Source organism: Ovis canadensis, chromosome 2, assembly GCF_042477335.2.
Source record: "Ovis canadensis isolate MfBH-ARS-UI-01 breed Bighorn chromosome 2, ARS-UI_OviCan_v2, whole genome shotgun sequence".
NCBI lineage: Eukaryota > Metazoa > Chordata > Mammalia > Artiodactyla > Bovidae > Ovis > Ovis canadensis.
In genome coordinates, this window is record NC_091246.1 from 66,911,764 (window position 1) to 66,932,580 (window position 20,817).

Genomic DNA, 20,817 nt, shown 5'->3' on the forward strand with positions numbered 1-20,817 from the left:
TTTACATTCTAATAAGATACAATTTGGGAGAAAATTGAGATCACTTATGTGAAATGAAACACTTTTTAAAAATTAATTATGGTATCTATGTTTGCAGTGCTTATGCCACTAACAAAAAGGATTAAGAAGCATTTAATTGTAGCAGAGTAGAGATTCAAATTAGAATCAGCAGTTATACAGTGAAGATATTCATTCAAAAAAATATATTGGGACTTCCTGGCAGTCTGGCGGTTAAGACTTTGTGCTGATCCCTCATCAGGGAACCACCCATGTGTTATTCAGCCAAAGAATAAAAATAGAAATTTTTTAAAAACAGAAAAAGATGTTGAAGAAGGTTAATTGCTAGTGAGAGATTTTCAAATTATTTTTTATTAGGTAATCATAATTTCATAATAGCTGTTTGAATATATAAACATGTCTATATAATTTTCTAAACATGTAAATAAAAGATAGTAGTTTACTACATCTGTTTGAATTCATGTAACTCAAAACATTACCAAAACATTTATTTTAAAAATCAGTAAAATTGTTTAACACACTAGAAAAATTTAGGGGTGTGTGTACATAAACATTTTCAAGCTTACTTTACAAAAAAAAAGAGTGCAATTTCTATCCAAGTGTTCAGAATGACTTTCAAAAGTAAAAAAAAGAAGGTAGCACTGCTTTGTAATACAGCATTAATTAATACTTATCCCGGAACACTGATAAAAGATCCTTTGTTATCACATATGGTAAACATATTTAAAAATTAATACTCCATTTCTATGAATAAAACATAGAAAAAAACCTTTATTTTCTTAGAATAACTTGTTACCGTGAAAAACTGCATTCATTCTGCAGATATTACTGACATCACACATTATTACTTTAAAAATATTTATGATACTTGAACTTCAAAAGGAAACCCACAAGACCTATTCTCTTCCCAGTACATTCACTGAATGCAGATTTAAGTGAGCACATCTCATTTGATTGTGCCCTTTATTTGTATACTTTAAAATGACTACAATATAGTACATTTGTATTTTTAACTGGTACCAAAGTTAAGATGTATGATCTAGGTAAAACCAGCAGCCTGTACTTGTAGTAACAGTTGTCATACGCAAAAAGGAAAAAACAAAAAAAAAGCCCTGAGTCAGTATTTTTTGCAAAAGTAATGAAAAAGAGTGCTCTGAAGTCATTTTATAACTTATGAAATGGTTAAGACTGTCCAGTATTATTTTGTTTTCATTTTGATTGAAGAGAGGTATGGCTTTTGTTTAGTTAATCCGATTCAGATCATTGCTTAATACTCAATTTCATTTAAGTCCTCAGAATATCCTGATGATTGCTGACTTTTATCTTCCATTTCTGTCAGGAAAGACAAATAGACAATAATAGTTTTCTCTATTTTTAATGTAGAAAATACTGAATTTGCATTCTTATGATTTGAAACTACTGCAAATTCTCTTTTCAGTCAAACTTAAATAATTTGGAAAACTATTGTTACCTGCACAGGATCCTGCTTGAAATTTAATATCATCAATGGCAATATCACTTCTTACTGACACTCCCCGAATGGCTTCAAAAATTATCTGAAAAATAATGAAATATGAATTTAGAAATAGAGTCATCCTGCTAAAACAATGCTTGTCAGAGGCAGAGCTAGGCTGTGTGGGTTTGGAAGCTTAGATTATTCTCAGGGGCCCACTTTCAGGAAAAGAATACAAAATCACCAATTCAAATTTAGGTACAAAAGGGAATTCTTATTTGGAATGTAAAGAAATTCACAACAAATTACTGGAGGCTTGGAAATTCAAGTTCCTTTTTTCTGAGACCTCTGTAGGCAATTTCCCAGGAATATCCACCAAGAAATGCCTCTAGGTGGTGACCTGTTTTCCCTTGCTACCTAGAATATTCTACTTCCGTCACTCACAGGCCCTGTGAAATTGAAGGGCCCAGAAGCTTCAGCTTCCATAGTCTCTCCCTAAATCTACCTTTGTACTAGTTCTAGGTGGGAGAATTAAAACAACAGATGAGACCCAAGTATGAACAGCACTGTATAATAGTTAAATTTACCAAAAAGACAATGGTTCACTGATCACGTTAAATACCATAACATCCAAGACGCAGCCCAAGAAAAAGAGGAAACCAGTTTCATGACTTTAGATCCTAGAAGAAAATAACTGATCAAATATTCAGGTTCTAGGGAAAATATATTATCAGCTCTAAAAACACTTTAATAATAGCTAATAAACCATGGAATACTCCAGGGAGGCTTGTGGATAATGAAAATTGTCTAGAAGACACATTTGCTCTACTAATTTTATGAGCAAATTACTCCCATTGGACTAGTTCATGATTTAAATTAAATAAACAATATAAAGTGGATAATTAATAAGCGTATGAAACTATCTTGAATTTAATGACTCAGAGAAGCTTTAACAACAGAAACAGTGGCAAGATAACATTAATAGAAATTCTAAAGATATAACCCTAATCAAGAATTCAAATAAATGGTAAGAAGAGGAAAAAGTGTCCTAATACATCTAGATAGGAGGATATATGAATGTAGTTAATAAGTGTTCTGGTTTTCTGGACAGCAGTGAAATCTGTTTTTTGACCTCCAACTCTGCAATGGAAGTACAACAGAAAAATCACCTGATGGAATTATATTCTGAATAGTCTGTTGCTGGGCCAAAACCTTGATTTCATACAACCCTCTCCTTTGAATTTCCCAAATATTTGAGTGATAACCATTTTATAGCATTATGATTTCCCCTTTGTATTATTCCCCTATTTGTATTTGTAAAAATCCTATTAAATAATTGTGGTTATTTTAGAACTAGATAAAAATGCAACTTTTTCTTTCAGTTTAAGTGTATTTTATTTTCAAATGGTTACTAAGTCATTATGCATGCATGCTAAGTCGCTTCAGTTGTGTCTGACTCTGTGCAACCCTATAGACTGTAGCCTGCTGGGCTCCTCTGTCCATTGGATTCTCCAGGCAAGAATACTGGAGTGTGTTGCCATGCCTTCTCCAGGGACTCTTCCCAACCCAGGGATCAAACCTGCATCTCTATCTCTTGCATTGGCAGGCGGGGTTCTTTACCACTAGCGCCGCCTGGGAAGCTCAAGTCATTAGGACATAAATACTTACAGTTTTGACTCAACTACTTGATAAAGGAAACATTAGCTATCTTTTGGTCCAGGGGCACCAGGAAAAAATTATTGAGATTAAGGGCACCATAAGCAAGAAAATTTGAAGACCTGGTCTTAGTTCAGTACCAGCACATAATAATTCCTACTAAATGTCAGGCAGTATAATGAACAATATGAATGACAGAACTATTTCAGTGAGCTGAGAATTTGTGTAACAGTCTCTTTCAATGACATCAAAAGATAAGAAATCAGGAGGAAAACACCTGAGAGCAGAGGAGGAAAGGTAAGCAAGGAATTCAAAGGAAATAAAATCATTCTGTGTTTTTGATCAACAGTGAGTCAGGTTCTGCTTAGCACTTTAATAAATCCCTTAGGAAAGGACATGATTAAAATTTTGCTACTTCATACATTTTTTTCTACAAAGAAAATCTGATGACTGGAATATCATCCAGAGGCCACCCACATACTTCTATATTGGGGGTCTACAGCCTCCAAGCAGCAGACTAAGTACCTCCTGTCTTTTTCTTTAAAATTTATTTAATTGGAGGCTCATTACTTTACGATATTGTAGTTGTTTTTGCCATAAATTGATATGAATCAGCCATGGGTGTACATGTGTTCCCCATCCTGAACCCCCCTCCCACCTCCCTCCCCATCCCATCCCTCAGGGTCATCCCAGTGCACCAGCCCTGAGCACCCTGTCTCAGGCATCAAACCTGGACTGGCGATCTGTTTCACATATGATAATATACATGTTTCAATGCTGGCAGATCAGTGGTGGCATTAGATTAGAAATAAAGTGCACAATAAATGTGCTTGAATCATCCAAAATTATCCCCTGCCCCCCTATCTGTGAAAAAAAATTTCTTCCATAAAACTGGCCCCTGGTATCAAAAAGGTTGGGGACTGCTTCCCTACAAGATAAATCACAAATGGCAGCAGTACCACAGTATTCTAAAAATCAAAACCTGCCCACTCTTACAGATTGACTTCACTTCTCTAGTTCTGTGCATTTTCCTGATCGCCTGGCTCACAGCCCACTGTTCATTCGACATACCCACTTTGGATGTCTGCTACTGCTGCTGCTGCTGTTGCTAAGTCGCTTCAACCGTGTCCGACTCTGTGCGACCCCATTGACGGCAGCCCACCAGGCTCCCCCGTCCCTGGGATTCTCCAGGCAAGAACACTGGAGTGGGTTGCCATTTCCTTCTCCAATGCATGAAAGTGAAAATGAAAGTGAAGTCGCTCAGTCATGTCCAACTCTTCGCGACCCCAGGGACTGCAGCCTACCAGGCTCCTCCGTCCATGGGATTTTCCAGGCAAGAGTACTGGAGTGGGGTGCCACTGGATGTCTAGTAAGATCAAAAACTATTTGTGTTAAAAACAAAAGTAACTGTTAATTTGCCTCTTGCATCAGCTGCCTTCCTTCTTCCAGGTCTGCTCCACCTAAGGTCTTCCTCATCTCGATAAACAGCAACTCCATTCTAGCAGTTGCTCAGGCCAAAACTTTGGAGTCATCCTGGCTCCTCTCTTTCTCTCAAACCCCACTTTCCACAAGGAAGGAAGTCCTGTGGGCTTTCTGACGACATCTCACCTCTGCTGCACAGCCCCGCCCACCATTTCTGTTGCCAGGCCCACTGCTGCTGCTGCTGGTAAGTGTCCGACTCTGTGCAACCACATAGACTGCAGCCCACCAGGCTCCCCCGTTCCTGGGATTCTCAGGCAAGAACACTGGAGTGGGTTGCCATTGCCTTCTCCGAAGCCCACTGCAGTAGCTCCCAAAGTCTCCTCACCCACCAGCCCCACCACCATAGTCTATGTAGTAAGTAGCTCCAGGTGGCAGCTAGAATGATCATTTAAAAGTATAAATCAGAACATATTACCTTAAAAGCCTCTAATGGTTTCTTATTGCTCTTGAAATAAATTTCAAACTGTACCATGTCCTCCAAGGCCTTTCATGAGTATTTCCTGATACTTTGACCTCATTACCTGATCAGCTTGACTTACTCTTTTTCATAGCACTTACTATCACTTGATGTTACATTATATATTTTTGTTTCACATTTTCTACCTCTCTCCCACCACTAGAACGCAGACTTAAAAAGTGTAAGAACTGTATGCTATGTTCATTGCAGTATCCTCAGCACTTAAAAAGAGTAAATAGTCAGTAAATACTTACTGAAAAGAGAGATTTTGGCCTGAGCTCCTATAGTAGCTCAGACTGATAACTGATATAGCTATTGAGAATACCAGGTCTGCCATGGTTATAAAGACCAGAAAGATTTGGGAAAGAATATATTTCTAGAAACAATTAATCTTTTTTATAGTTTGGTACTTTAAAGTTTGTAAAACCCTTTCACAAGCATAACCTCATTTGACTGTCACTTTAGTGATGTCAGCATGGCAGGCATTATTACCCCATTTTGAAAATGTATTAACAGGCTTCCCTGGTGGCTCAGATGGTAAAGAATCTGCCTGTAAGGCAAGAGACCAGGGTTCAATCCCTGGGATGGGAAGATACCCTGGAGAAGGGAATGCCTACCACTCCAGTATTCTTGCCTGGAGAATTTCATGGACAGAGGAGCCTGGCAGGCTGCAGTCCACGAGGTTGCAAAGAGTTGGACATGAATGAGCAACTAACACAAACAGTCTCAGAGAGACTGACGTTTCTCCAAGATCACCCAGTGCTTGTGACATCCAGGGCAATGAGTATATGTTGGGACTTCTATGGCAGGAGAGAGTGTAAAACAGGGACTTAGGGATGTAAACATTGGAACCAGTTAGATCTGGGACTGAGTTCTCACTCTGCCACTTACCAGCTGGACATTTAGTTTTCCCCATCTTTAAAGAAGAGCTACAAGGTCAACTGGAAGAACTTATCCACAGCTTTTAGCGCTGTGAGTGCTTGGCACACGGAAGATGGCCATTAGCATATGGGTGTCTCTGTGTTTTATTAGACACTAGGATGTTTTGGAGAGACTAGTTCATCCTGGTCTCCAGATAGTCATTTGAGATTCCTGAGGGAATCACAAAATCAAGAAGAACATTCCTCATGGCGGATTCATATCCGTTCCATTCTAAGCCTAAAGGAATGATCTGGAATCTTTTTTCCCAAATTGGGAGCCAAAAATCTCTCAGGTCATTTTTTACCCTTTGAGCTTAAATATCCCAAGATGCCACCCAAGGTGCCTCACTACTTTGTGCTCAAAAAAATTTTCAGACAACAAGTCACCTGGCAAGTCTAGTATATGCAAGGACCTATACCCAGGGCTCAGATGCTGTGAAGTCACCTGTTCCACAGATCTCAAGTCCTAGAGCTCTTGTGCATCAGCACCATTTGGGCATTTTAGAAAACATCAAGGCTCAGGCTCTGCCTGAGAAACTCAGATTTGTTCCATCTGTGACACAAATTCTCCATCTTTAGAATGCTCCAGAATCACCACAATTCTTGTTAAGACAGATTGGAGGGCCCTAAGCCCCATAGTTTCTGGTTCAGCAGTTCTGAGGCAGGGCCTGGGAGTGTGCATCGCAGGTGAGTTTCATTTTAGATGAATATACATTTCAGGTGTTGCTGCTGGTGTCAGGACCACACCTTGAGGACCTTTGAATAGTGTGAGTGCCATGATAACCTAAAAAAAATTAATCCATCACCTCTGAATGATTATCAGTGATAAAAGGAAGTTTATGAGTGATCCATTTTCTTTCTGTAAGCAGGCATTAAATCACTATCAAAATTATTCCTGGGGCTATATGTTTTCCTTTACTAAATGTTTAGATAGTTTTATCCACACCAAGATAATGGGCCATCCTTGAATAATGTGCATCTTCCCTCTGTTATTTGTTCTTAGCAATAGCAACCTAGATGGCACTGTAACCTGGCCGTTCCTATTTAGATCTGTAGAAAATCAATTTTGGTTAAGGGGTGGCATAAAATAATGTCTTTATTTTGGATACTTCTTCCTGGGAAGACTTGCTTAAGCCAAGTAGGCAGTGGTTAACATTAAGGGGTACTCTGGTCCAAAAGCAAGGATGAGGAGGAAGTAGGGCTTTTAGCTAAAGGTCACTCCTGGAATTCTATACAGCAATTTCAGGAATAGTCAAGGGTCTAATGTTATCTGCCCAGAACTTTCTGGAGCTTTGACTCATGGTAGGCAGGTAAAGGCTTCCTTGCTAGTTCAGCGGTAAAGAACCTGTCTGCCAATGCAGGAGACACGGGTTCCATTTCTGAGTTGGGAGAATCCCCTGGAGAATGAATGACAACCCACTCCTGATTCTTGTCTGGAAAATCGCATAGACAGAGGAACCTGGCAGGCTACAGGCCATGGGGGTCACAAGAGAGTCAAACATGACTTAGTGACTAAAGAAAAACAACAGGCAGGTAGTCACAGGCTTTTAGGAGGCTTCTGCTGATTCCTAGGCTAATTGGCTGCTTGATCTCACCCACCGGAATTGAAAAGGCTCCTTCTTATTGCTGTTCAGATTCCGTTATAATTGGGATCCTGCAGGAAGGAAGTCTCCTACTGCCTGTGAGCAGACTCAAGGGAGGCCCAGGACGTAGGATCAAGATTGTTTCTTTTGCATCAGTGCAGACAGAGGCTTAAAATTTTACTCTGGATCATGTACTCTGTTAAATAGAAGCCTACAACAGCAGCCCTTGCATATGGCTAATGATGAATGAAAGAAGCAGCTGCAGCAACTAATTAGGTAATACCAGGTTTAGAAAAAAGAGAAGCTCTGTTTTAGAGGTTTTCAGGACACAGACTATAACTGACACTCAAAATGTACCAAGATGAAAATAGCTACAGTTTCACTATTGAGTTACGAAAATTACTCTATGTATAAATACCCAAAGCTCTCTCTTTCTAATTTCCCTTTCATTGCTTAAGTTCAATCAATACAGACTAATTATGTTTGCTCTTAAACAAGTACTGCCTCTATCTTTGACCCTGAAAAAGAACAAAACATTCTTGATGGTAGCAAGAAAAAGAAAGAGCATCAGAAGAGTATAGGCACATTTCCCATGATTTGATTCTTGTCTCTCTTGGCTTACCTGGTGCTGCCTCTCACAGCTATATTCAATCAGCGCCCGTAGCCAGGAGATGCTCTGTTCACCTCTTCTTCTCCATAAGAGAGACTCTTCACTGTCGCCTTCCTTTTTCAAATAAACATTCAGGAGGCCAGTCCCTGCTCCATACATGTGGTAGAAAAAGGTCAAACAGTGTTTCCCAGTGACTCCTCGTAGAGGCCTGGACAAGAGTCTTGCTTTTTGTCCATATACCAAGTGGGAAGCCTCGATGTACATGTAGTAGCCTTGAGAGCAATGGAACATCAGGTATTGTTAAAAAGGACACATCATATTCTCTTCTAACATATATATATGCAGATTATTTTCCATTATAGATTGTTACAATATATTAAATACTGTTCCCTGTGTTATACAGTAAATCCCTGTTGCTTATCTATTCTATGTATAGCAGTTTGTATCTGTTAACCCCATGCTGCTGCTGCTGCTAAGTTGCTTCAGTCGTGTCTGATTCTGTGCGACCCCATAGATGGCAGCCCACCAGGCTTCCCCGTCCCTGGGATTCTCCAGGCAAGAATACTGGAGTGGGCTGCCATTTCCTCCTCCAATGCGTGAAAGTGGAAAGTGAAAGTGAAGTTGCTCAGTCATGTCCGACTCTTTGCGACCCCATGGACTGCAGCCTACCAGGCTCCTCCGTCCATGGGATTTTCCAGGCAAGAGTACTGGAGTGGGATGCCATTGCCTTCTCCAGTTAACCCCATACTCCGAATTTATTCTGCCCTTCGTTTCTGTTCTAAGTACTGTTCCTGGAAACAAATTAGAGTCAATGAACAACTTGACTACAGCACTGAAAAAGGAGTTCATAATTTTGGAGAATGTGTATAATTCAAAAAAGATAAATATGCTACAATATTTTAACCATCAAAATAAGTGTCTTCATGTGATAATTTATAATTCAGTTTAATATACAGGAAGTAATTAATATACTAGTATTGTGCCACTGAGGTGGTAATTAACATGAGAATTTATCCTACTAATCCATGGACAATATTTTTAGCTTCCATCATTGGTTTAGGGGAATGGTCAGGTAGATGAGGTTCAAGTCTTGGTTCTAATAGTTATTGTCTGTGTGACTGTGATCTAATGGATTATCCCATCTGAATCTATGTTCAGTTTAAAAATTCGTTGTTGTTCAGTTGCTAGGTTGCTCTTTGCAACCCCATGAACTGCAGCACTCCAGGCTTCCCTGTTCTTCACTATCTCCCTGAGTTTAAAAATAACGGTTAATAAACCTGTGCTACAGAGTTATGAGAATTAAATAATGTGTGTGACATATATCCACATGTAACATGTATTCAAATATGTTTTCCGCCCTGCTTTCCTGATAATTTTCTGTGATACTTCTTGAAAATATAATTGTACAATATTTCGGTTCAATTCAGTTGCTCTTTGCGACCCATGGACTGTAGCACACCAGGCTTCCCTGTCCTTCACCAACTCCCAGAGCTTGCTCAAACTCATGTCTATCAATTAGGTGATGCCATTCAACCATCTCATCCTCTGTCATTCCCTTCTCCTCCTGCCTTCAATCTTTCTCAGCATCAGGGTCTTTTCCAACGGGTCAGTTCTTCGTATCAAGTGGCCAAAGAATTGGAGGTTCAGCTTCAGCATCAGTCCTTCCAATGAATATTCAGGATTGACTGGTTGGATCTCCTTGCAGTCCAAGGGACTCTCAAGAGTCTCCTCCAACACTACAGTTCAAAACCATCAATTCTTCGGCACTCAGCTTTCTTTACAGTCCAACTCTCATTTCCATACATGACTACTGGAAAAACCAGAGCTTTGACTAAATGGACCTTTGTTGGCAAAGTAATGTCTCCACTTTTCAAGATGTTGTCTAGGTTTGTCATAGCTTTTCTTCTAAGGAGCAAGCATCTTTTAATTTCATGGCTGCAGTCACCATTTGCAGTGATTTTGGAGCCCCCAAAATAAAGTCTGTCACTGTTTCCATTGCTTCCCCATCTACTTGCCATGAAGTGATGGGATCATATGCCATGATCTTAGTTTTCTGAATGTTGAGCTTTAAGCCAACTTTTTCACTCTCCTCTTTCACTTTCATCAAAAGGCTCTTTAGTTCTTCTTTGCTTTCTGCCATAAGTGTGGTGTCACCTGAGTATCTGAGGTTATTGATATTTCTCCCGGCAATCTTGATTCCAGATTGTGCTTCATCTAGCCTGGTATTTTGCATGATGTACTCTGCATAGAAGTTAAATAAGCAGGGTGACAATATATACCCTTGACGTACCCCTTTCCCGATTTGGAACCAGTATGTTGTTCCATGTCCAGTTCTAACTGTTGCTTCCTGACCTGCATACAGATTTCTCAGGAGGCAGGTAAGGTGGTCTGGTAGTCCCATCTCTTTAAGAATTTTCCACAGTTTATTGTGATCCACACAGTCTACCAATATTTAATATAATTATTTGTGACATTTAACATATTTATATCTTATACTTTATACATCATACACTATATACTATATGTTAATTATATAACACTTTACATTTCCATTTTCCTTTCCTAATTTTAGTGTTTTTTTTTTTTTTAATTTGCCTGTTTTAGGCAGAGGCAGGATTAATCTGCACGTAAATAATGCAGTGGTGTGTTGGAACCTGTTTCCACTGGCTCCAACAGTCAATTATGTGAGTTCTGTTGGTAGGTCCAAATGGCTTCACTTTGGTAGTTTGAAAGGGTCTACAATGGAAGTATTCATACTACAGAAATGGGACACAACTACAAGTCAGCCCCCCAACATAAAAAAGAGGTGGCTGGTGTTAAAAAATTACCATGGAGCCACTAAAATAAGCAATATAAAATAGTAATTTCCAGAATAATACACCCATAATGTAATTCTAGGTACTTGTGGCTCATTTTTTAAAAAAGCCGTGGACTCTGTATAAATAGTTCTTAACCTTTCCTCATTTGATGAAAAGCTTATATCTCTTCAACCTGAAAAAATATGCACAAATTTTTATATCCAACTGCATCATCTTCTTTGCCAATATTGATTTTTTTACATACATGATGTAAAAATTTTTACATAGTGTTATCTCTCTGTTATTTCACATGGAAATCAATGGCTGCACTGAGGGAAAAAAAAAGTTCCCAAATATTGCGTACAAATGAAATGGCTTCTAGAGCATCTTTAAAGTTTCAAGGTTAGTCAATGAAGTCTTTTCATTTCTCAAAAGGCAATGCTTGAGACACCCCAACCAGAATTGATCAGAGGCTCCATCCTTGCTCCTTCAAGGCATTCCTCCTTTTCCTTTCCCTCATTTTCACAGATCTGAGAATCCAACAGGCTATTATAAGAGTGGGAGAAAAAGTCCTGCCCCATTTGGTCTTATCAGATCTTGCACACTGTGCAAGCCCTTCCTCAGTGTTTCACTCAGTAAAGTTACCACCCTGCCAAACTGGGCAGTCAGTCATGGGCTTTGTCAACCAGTCACCCACATGATCTACTCTAAACTGCTGGGATACTCTCATGTGTCTGCTGGGCTCGCCAATGACACCCTCATTACTAAACCAAGGGTCAGTTTTCAGCTCTTGTCGTTCTTGTCATTAGTAGCACTGGACACAGATCACTCCTGCCTCCTAGAAAGACTTTCTCAATTTGGTTTGCAGAATGCTGACCTCTCCTGGTTTTTCTCCCACTTCGCTGGTCACTCCTTTGCTAGCTCACCTTTTCTTCTCTGACCTCTTGATCTTGGAGTGCTCCAAGACCCAGTGTTTGAATCTCTCTGTTCTCGCTCACTTCTTTGGTGATCTCATCTTATTTCATGGCTTGAAATACTATATGTGTTGTTATATCTCAAATTTTAATTTTCAACCTCTTTCCTAAAATCCAGGCTTGTTATTGAAAGTAATCTCCTCTTATTGTCACGTAGATATCTCAAACTGAACATGGTTAAAACTACACTCCTAACAGCCTCACTCTAAAGCTTACCCTACCCTTTTTAGTTGTCCAGGCCCCAAACCTGGCCATTCTTTATATCCTTTCACTCTTCACATCAAGATGGTCAGGGATTTCTGTTGGTCCTACCTTCAGAATACGTCCAGAATCCAATCACTTCTCTTCTTGCCGCCTCCACTGCTACCTCCCAATCTGAGCCAGTATTATCTCTGACTTGGATTAATCCAACACCTCCCAACAAGTCTGCCTGCTTTTATCCTAGTTCTCTGCAATCTAATCTAAACATAGCATCCATAGTAAACTTTCTAAAGCAACAGCTAAATTTTACCATTCCCCTGTTCAAAACCCTCCACTAGTTAGTATTTCACTCCGAGTAAGAGCTGAAAGCCTGACAACATATAAGGCTCTACATAACTCCTGCTCATTCTCTTACCTCTCTGATTCCGCCCGCCTTTCTCCTCACTCACTCTGAGTCTCGAGGACACACTTGAGTTCTTTACCTTTCCTGGAATGTAGTAAGTTTGCTACCGTCCCAGGGCCTTTGAATGTGCTAATCTCTACCTACAGTGGCTTTTCTTTCGTATAATCTCACGTCTCACTCTCTCACCTCTAAGTCTTTGCCCAGATATTACCTTTTCTATTAGGCCTATTCTGACTACACTGTTTCAAATAACAATCGCCCCTCCTCTGGTACTCCTTTTTCTCTGTACCCTAATTTATTATTTTCCATCTCATTTAATTGCCTCTTGCTGCTGTTGCTGCTAAGTCACTTCAGTTGTGTCTGACTCTGTGCGACCCCATAGATGGCAGCCCACCAGGCTCCCCTATCCCTGGGATTCTCCAGGCAAGAATACTGGAGTGGGTTGCCATTGCCTTCTCCGCAGTGCCCCTTAACATACTATATAACATTCCTATTTTTAAGTTTGTCTGTCTCCTTCCTCTAGAACACTCAAAGGCAGAGGTATTTCCTTGTTTACTTTACTACTATGCCCCCAGGTCCTAGAGCAGTGTCTGGAACATAGCAGATGCTCAATAAATATTTGTTTAATGAACAAAAACCACAGACCAGTCTGACCATTTCCAGAGCACATGGCTCTACGAAGGTTACTCCAGTTGTGTGAAGATCTTGGCAACGAGACATGTACTTGACGAGGATGCTCCAAAGCAAAGCAGGAACAAGTCCAAGTTTTGATAAAGTCACATTTTAAAGAAAATGTTCTCAACCTAGTTACACACCATCTGACTTTTTTTTTTTTTTTTTTAGCCAAACACATATTCTTTAACTTCATTACCTTCATTCTTTCACTGGCAAGAAAATTGCTACACAAGAAGCACTGGGGTTTTCACACTTTCAGCAATGAAAGAAAATCTTATTGTTCTTTTCTTTAATACTTTCTAACTTAAGCTAGGCTGGATGTAAACAAATATTGGTACACAAAACCCTAACAAAAGGGTGTATTTAATTTAATCCCATGGAAAATAAAGTCAAAACGTGACCATGGTTTATCACCTACTATGCACAACGGTGTTATGTACCATCCTACACGTAAATTAGTACAGCACAACGAACTGAAACCCTACCTTCATACATGTTTAAACTGAAAAATATTTCCTCCAAAAATAATTCTTAGGGAAAGAAGAAGAAAGTCAAAGAAAAATAACTTTGGTACCTGCCTTTGGGACTCTCAAAAGGTCCACTTGAATCCCAAGAAAAGGACCTTAGCTAAAGACAAAACACTTAATGGGAGGGGGAGGATAGGGGACAGGGGGGCTCCTCTGAAAGATGCTGTCACTGGGAAACTGGAAAGAAAAGACTATTGTGGCCCTACAACAGGAAGTCTTTGCAGAATGGAAAGAAAGCAACAGGTCCATTATAAGTGAGAGATGATGCAAGAAGTATCTTCCATCTAGTGATGGTAGTATGTAATCCCAGTGATGACATATGCTGTGTGCTGTGCTTAGTCACTCAGTCATGTCTGACTCTTTGTGACCCCATGACTGTTGCCCACCAGACTCCTCTGTCCACAGGGATTCTCCAGGCAAGAATACTGGAGTGGGTTGCTATTTCCTTCTCCAGGCGATCTTCTCAACCCAGGGATCGAACCCAGGTCTCCCGCATCACAGGTGGATTCTTTACTAAGCTACCAGGGAAGCCCAAATCGTGGCCAAAATCATCTGAGGTCCTGCTAGAGGGGTAAACCTCCAGGATTATCCAGCTGAATTCTTCCTTGTGTGAGTACAGTGCACTAATCAGTCAGCCTCAACTGGGTGAAGCATTACTCTGGTAATGCTTTCCTTTCATGAATCTCTGGGTCTTGGGTATCAGGCTAAAGCCATTACCTAAGCTTTCTAGTTCCAGAGATCATTGTGTTTAGTACCATGAAATATGAAAGGAAAGCTCCTGAACTGTTTGACATGTGTAACTGCTGCTTTTGGAAGAGACGGGGAACAGCCAGGGGAACATTAGTATAATTACACCTCTCTGGGGCACAGGCACTAATCTACTTTTCTTGAGTTTTGACCTTTCTTGAGTTTTGACCTTTTTCTTGAGTTTTGACCTTTCTAAAACTCCTTCAGGATATAGTTTCTGTTTTAAGCCCATACGTATATATCCCTTCAGAGAAGGCAATGGCACCCCACTCCAGTACTCTTGCCTGGAAAATCCCATGGATGGAGGAGCCTGGTAGGCTGCAGTCCATGGCGTTGCTGGGAGTCGGACACGACTGAGCAACTTCACTTTCACTTTTCACGTTCATGCACTGGAGAAGGAAATGGCAACCCACTCCAGTGTTCTTGTCTGGAGAATCCCAGGGACGGTGGAGCCTGGTGGGCTGCCGTCTATGGTGTTGCACAGAGTCGGACACAACTGAAGTGACTTAGTATATATATCCCTTAAGGCAATACTGATTTAGACTAATCTAGACCAACATCTATACCTAAAAATAATTGTCATGTATCTTTCAACCGATCAGAATCTGTCTGATGCCCAGACCAATTATTCTTCTTGATTCCAAACATGTTTTTCTTCTTGATTTGCATGTGACATTTCCTTTCCCCAGAAAAGATCAGAGCTTCGTGGAGAGACAGTTGGCCTCACATGTGTTTGGAAAGCAGAGAAAAGCCTTGTGTGTCAACAAGCTTTGCCACATTCCAACTCCAAATGCTGTCTGTCTCAGCAAACAAAAGCTCTCTGGATGGGAGCCAGGAGCCCCAGCGATGAAAGCTCAGACTGGCTCATGTGTCCTTGCACATGAAGGATTCCAGTCTGTGGAAGGGATTATTAACTGGAGAAGACAAATTACTTTCTTTCTGTGGATCACTGTTTAACATTCAAGATAGGGGTTCCAGTGGGTCTCCTGGCAGATCAGGGTCCCATCTGTTCTCTGTTCAGCAACTGTGATGTGTTGAGACACAGCATATTTGTAATTGGGAGCAGTGAAGCAGCTGTTCCTCTAGTCTTGTGACCCTCTCGCACCAGAGCTGGGAAGGAGTGGGAGGCCATGTGGAATGAACAGCTAGCTGCTTCATTAAGCTGGAAGATGATTCTTAACAGTCAGGGGGAAAAGATATCAATATTTTGGAAAGAACAACTGCTAAATATGTCTCTCTCTAAAATTATTGTTCTTTATTATATCTTTTAAATGACTTTTAAAGCGTGTCATAAATGAATGGTTATTAACTTACTGGGGACAGAGTTTCAACTTGGGAAAACTTTTAACAGTTCTGGGGTGGCGATGGTTACAAAAAAGGTATATGTACTTAATACCACTGAATTATGTACATAAAAATGACTAAAATGGTAAATTTTATGTTATGTATATTTTACCACTATTTTTTAAAAAAGCTTGTCATAGAAGTCTTCTCTTGGGTAAGTAGGGCCCAACAATACCAGAAATTAGTGTGATAAGATAAATTATGAAAAAAGTGAGAAGACTGGAGATTTTAATATTCTAGAGCTAATTGCTCTTATAGTTTCAGACTAGTTGAGTAGCACTGTTACATGTCTGGATATTAGCTAGCAAAATTCTTAAAAGACAAGGACTTGAATGAGACTGCTATTAAATTTCAGCAATTAATATATGACCAACACATTAAATATATAGTTTTGATTTTCTTTTGTGTCAACAGCACAATTTATAAGTAAATGTCATTATTTGGTATTTTAATGTATCACTCATATTTCTACTACACAAGAAGGTTCATATAAGACTCCTACCTTTACTTAGTAGTGTGTTGGAGAGAATTTAATTGCCAGAAGTACATAAGATGTATTGAAACACTGAACAGTACCACAGAAGAAATTGATGGTGTCTCTTTATTTGGAAATTATTATTTTTTAAAATGATGAATAGCTACTTTTCTAGGACGTAGCTGTGGGAAAGAGGTAGGGAAAACTGAATGACTTTTAATCTATTCACTGGTGGACTCAGTGAGCTAGGAAATGTTACAGTTGAAGGCATTTTCTCACTAAACTGGAGAGTTATCTGTTGATTTATTTATTCTACTATCTCTTGGTCACAAAACCCATGTAAACTCTAGGACAACTAAAACAATTATTTCAGAAGAATTCTGACAGCATGGTATCACATTAATAATATAATATTATTATATAAATATAATTCGGAGAAGGCAATGGCACCCGCACTCCAGTACTCTTGCCTGGAAAATCCCATGGACAGAGGAGCCTGGTAGGCTGCAGTCCCTGGGGTCGCTAGGAGTCGGACACGACTGAGCAACTTCACTTTCACTTTTCACTTTCATACTTTGGAGAAGGAAATGGCAACCCACTCCAGTGTTCTTGCCTGGAGAATCCCAGGGACAGGGGAGCCTAGTGGGCTGCCGTCTATGGGGCGCACAGAGTCGGACATGACTGAAGTGACTTAGCAGCAGCAGTAGCAGCAATCATATATTAAAATTGTAATAACCAATAAAACCCTTAGGACTTTGTTAAGATTTGTCTTTACTGTCTTGCAAAAGAAATAGCATCAGTGTCAAGGAACTTTCTGATTCTGTCAGGATAGAGCTATTTAAATAGATGGTGACAAGAAATGGATAAACAGGTTCTGCAGAGTCCATTTCAGCTCAGTGCAAGTCAAGACTTATCTGTCACAAGTACTTTTATTATTTTATCAAACAGGGAGCCAAATGGTTGGGCTACAATATTGTCTTTGTTGTTGTTCTAGTAGAATGACATGTTCTATTAGATGACTGACAAACATTGGAAATGTTTCCCCAACTTTAGCCACACAAATACCACTATATATATATTACTTATCCACATAGTACCTGTACTATTACTCATTTGATATATTTCTTTAAATAGATTTCATTTTTAAACTCCTTAAATCCATTATTCAAATAGGAAACTGCACATTAGCATGAAAACAGAAAACAAGCTATAGATTTGTGAAGTAATGGTGTTGCTGTATTGATTATATATTTTGCTTTTACATGAATAGTACTATCAAATTAAAAATATTCATCCACTTAGCCCTTAAATCACCCAGTGGTACTTTGGAAAACACTGGCTTAAGGTCTACCAAATCTTCTGGTTACTACTAAGTCATTTTATTTGTAATCATATGCCATGATTTTCTATGTATGAAAGCACAAATGACACAAAACACTGAATCCAAGAAAGTATCCCAGAAATGAACACCAGATGAACATCAGATTTTGTGAATGAGTCACTAACTACAGAAATAGTAATATCATTTTCATTTCAGTGGAGCTTGTATAGTATTAGTTCTTTCAGAAATACAACCTTGGTTAATCATCACAGTAGCCCTAAGAGATTAGCATTGCATCTGCTGTTGTGTGATGCATGACGCATAGTAGGTACTTAGAAAATACGGAGTAAATCAAGATCGTAGAAACTCTGCTCTATATAACATTACAATCGCTCCCAGTTCTAAGATGTTTCATCTTATAAACATGTAGCATATGACACTGGTGGCTTTAACAAACATTCGTTTTAAAGGGGTATTTAATTGCTTATACTTTATGAATGGGTGATCCTTGTTATATTGTAATCTGAAAGCCAATATATCAGCCCACATTAGGCCATTAGAGGCCATTGTGTATCCTAACCCTCAAAGGCGAAGCTACCCTTTGAGGGTTCAGGCTACACAATGGCTGCGGGGACTGTGGTCCTGGAGTTAAACTGCCGATATTGGTTCACAGATCAGAAAAAATTTAGATACTTTCTGACGGGTTACATTTCAGTGGATGTCTAAAAATACCATCAGTTTGAATATATCCTCTCCAAGAGCTGACCCTTTTCTCTGGTATGAAGGGTGACAGGTATGAGATTGCGTGGCTGTGTGAAGACTTGTGTTTTTCCCACGTGAGCCGTCACAACTGTTTGAAGTCGTGTGTGGTCTCCTCCTATCATGTGGGTTGGAAAACTCTGGTGAGACCGTGTGGACAGAATATGGACGTTAGAGCCCAACACTCCTGAGACACAGTCCCTACTCCACCAATCATTGCTGTGTGGCCTTGGAAAGGCATTTCTCCAACCTTCAGTTCTTTCATATGAAAAATGGATACTTTCACTTACAAGTCATGGTAAGGGTGTGTTATTGTTTGAATATTCATTTCCCCTCTTTGCAAATGGATATGTTGAAATCCTAACCCCTACTATGATGGTAATTAGAGGTATGATCTTCGGGAGGGGTTAGGTCCTGAGGGCCAAGCTCTCATAGGTGGGATGCGTAGCCTTATAAGAGTCCTCTGACAGCTCACTTGCCTCGTCTGCTGTGTAAGGACACAGCAAAAAGACTGCTGACTGTGAACTAGGAAGTGAGCCCTCAGCCGACCTCAAATCTGCCAGCACCTTATCTTGAGCTTCTCAGCCCTCAGAACTGTAAGAAATAAATGTCTGCTATTTAAGCCTCTGAGTCTATGGTATTTTTGTTATAGCAGCTCAAACTGACTAAGGATATAAAGGTCCCAGCACAGTGCCTGCACATGGTAAACACTCCATCAATGATCAGTAGATGTTATTATTTCCCTAGAAGAATAACTGTTAAAGTAATTTAAAGAACAAGACAAAGACAGAAAACTCCACGCCATATTATCTGTAGGTAACCCTGGGCACAGCACAGCAAAATTTGCAGCCTCTGCATTGTTATACATAGGAATAAAAAGATATAATCTGGAAAAGATTTTATGTGGTTAGAAAATTGAAAGATGTCCTGAGACCCTTTAGAAAGTTTGCATTGAAACAGGTGAAATAAATGATGGAAAAAAGGGAGACCCTAGAAAAATTTACTGTTAAAAAAAAATCAGAATGCTCTGTGTTGTTCACCAGAGAATCTGATACTCTGTGGTCAAGTATTTTCTGGGAATAAATATTGAACACACCAAGAAGTTTTTACATTACAATTTTTGTTATGAAGTTTCACCCCAGTCAGCTGAAATATTCTTCAAACTTTTCAGAGAGACAAAGAAAACACAATCATACCATTTTCTTTAAACAAAGCCACACCAAGTAAACTAACATGTGCCCCTACATGTAAATAAAGGAGCAAAATCATGAGTAATGGAATATCTACAGGGTGTACTTTTGTCAGATTTTCATAGATTTTGTCTTTAGGCAGGAGGGAGAATGTCATCCACAAGTTGATTAAGCTTAAACTCAACCATCCTTTGAAGTACATAAACAGACAAGTAGCTATAGTTATTCTCTCATTTTCTAGATGACATTACTGAGACCTAGAGATTTGAAGTAACTTTTTCAAGGTCTCATACCTAGTGAGTGGGGAACCTTGACTCCAAAGTTCATAGGTCTGTTACATCCTGGCTTGGTAACCCTCCCTTGCTCTTTTCAGAGACTCTCTCCCTCCACGGCTCCCTATTTTTGTTTTGTCCTCTCTTCCGTGTCCAAGACATTGCACAGACTGTTACCCAGAAAATTCCCCTGTGCTACTCTACCACGGCACAACCCTCTTCTCAGATCTGTTGTTACCAGATTTTTTGGTGTCCCTGAAAAATGGAAGAGAAGCTATCAACTCCCTCCCCAGAAAAATGTACATATAGACAACATCGTGATTATAATGGACTCAAACTAAAGCTGATTTATTCTTGATATTTCTCTATTCCTCTCGTAATTTAGCTTCTCCCCATTACTACATTTTCTATGGGTCTTGCTAATTAAGTGGCTATTCTTACATGTATCAGGGAGGGCTTATTGGTTCATTTATTCCTTCCAAGGACTTTTTTGAGCCTCTGTAGTGTGTAAGATACAACAGTAAGTCCTGTGGGGATTCATGCAGGAATTTGATAGTATTCTGCCCTCATGAGGCTTCCCTCATAGCTCAGTCGGTAAAGAATCTGCCTGCAATGCAGGAGACCCGGGTTTGATTCCTGGGTTGGGAAGATTCTCTGGAGAAGGAAATGGCAACCCACTCCAGTATTCTCCCTGGAGAATCCCATGGACAGAGGAGACTGGCAGGTTACAGTCCATGGTATCACAAGAGTCGGACATGACTTAGTGACTAAACCACCACCTACCCTCATTACCAGAGAAGGCAATGGCACCCCACTCCAGTGCTCTTGCCTGGAAAATCCCATGGATGGAGGAGCCTGGTAGGCTGCAGTCCATGGGGTCACTGAGGGTCGGACATGACTGAGTGACTTCACTCTCACTTTTCACTTTCATGCATTGGAGAAGGAAATGGCA

At 39.8% G+C, this 20,817-nt stretch overlaps 1 protein-coding gene across 5 annotated transcripts in view; it reads right to left on the reverse strand.

Annotated features, from left to right (window-relative positions):
* Nucleotides 1-351: 351 nt before the first annotated feature.
* MAMDC2 (MAM domain containing 2) overlaps nucleotides 352-20,817 on the reverse strand; it is a 211,437-nt gene continuing 190,971 nt past the window's right edge. For all 5 annotated transcript variants that reach the window (XR_011253932.1, XM_069574104.1, XM_069574103.1 and 2 more), the window contains 3 exons: nucleotides 8,192-8,451; nucleotides 1,490-1,574; nucleotides 352-1,350 (listed from right to left, as the gene is read on the reverse strand). Coding sequence is in view for 4 of the 5 variants with exons in the window: in XM_069574104.1 (XP_069430205.1) it covers nucleotides 1,286-1,350; nucleotides 1,490-1,574; nucleotides 8,192-8,451 (410 nt within the window). In the remaining variant the exon portion in view is untranslated. The remainder of the gene's footprint in view (nucleotides 1,351-1,489; nucleotides 1,575-8,191; nucleotides 8,452-20,817) is intronic.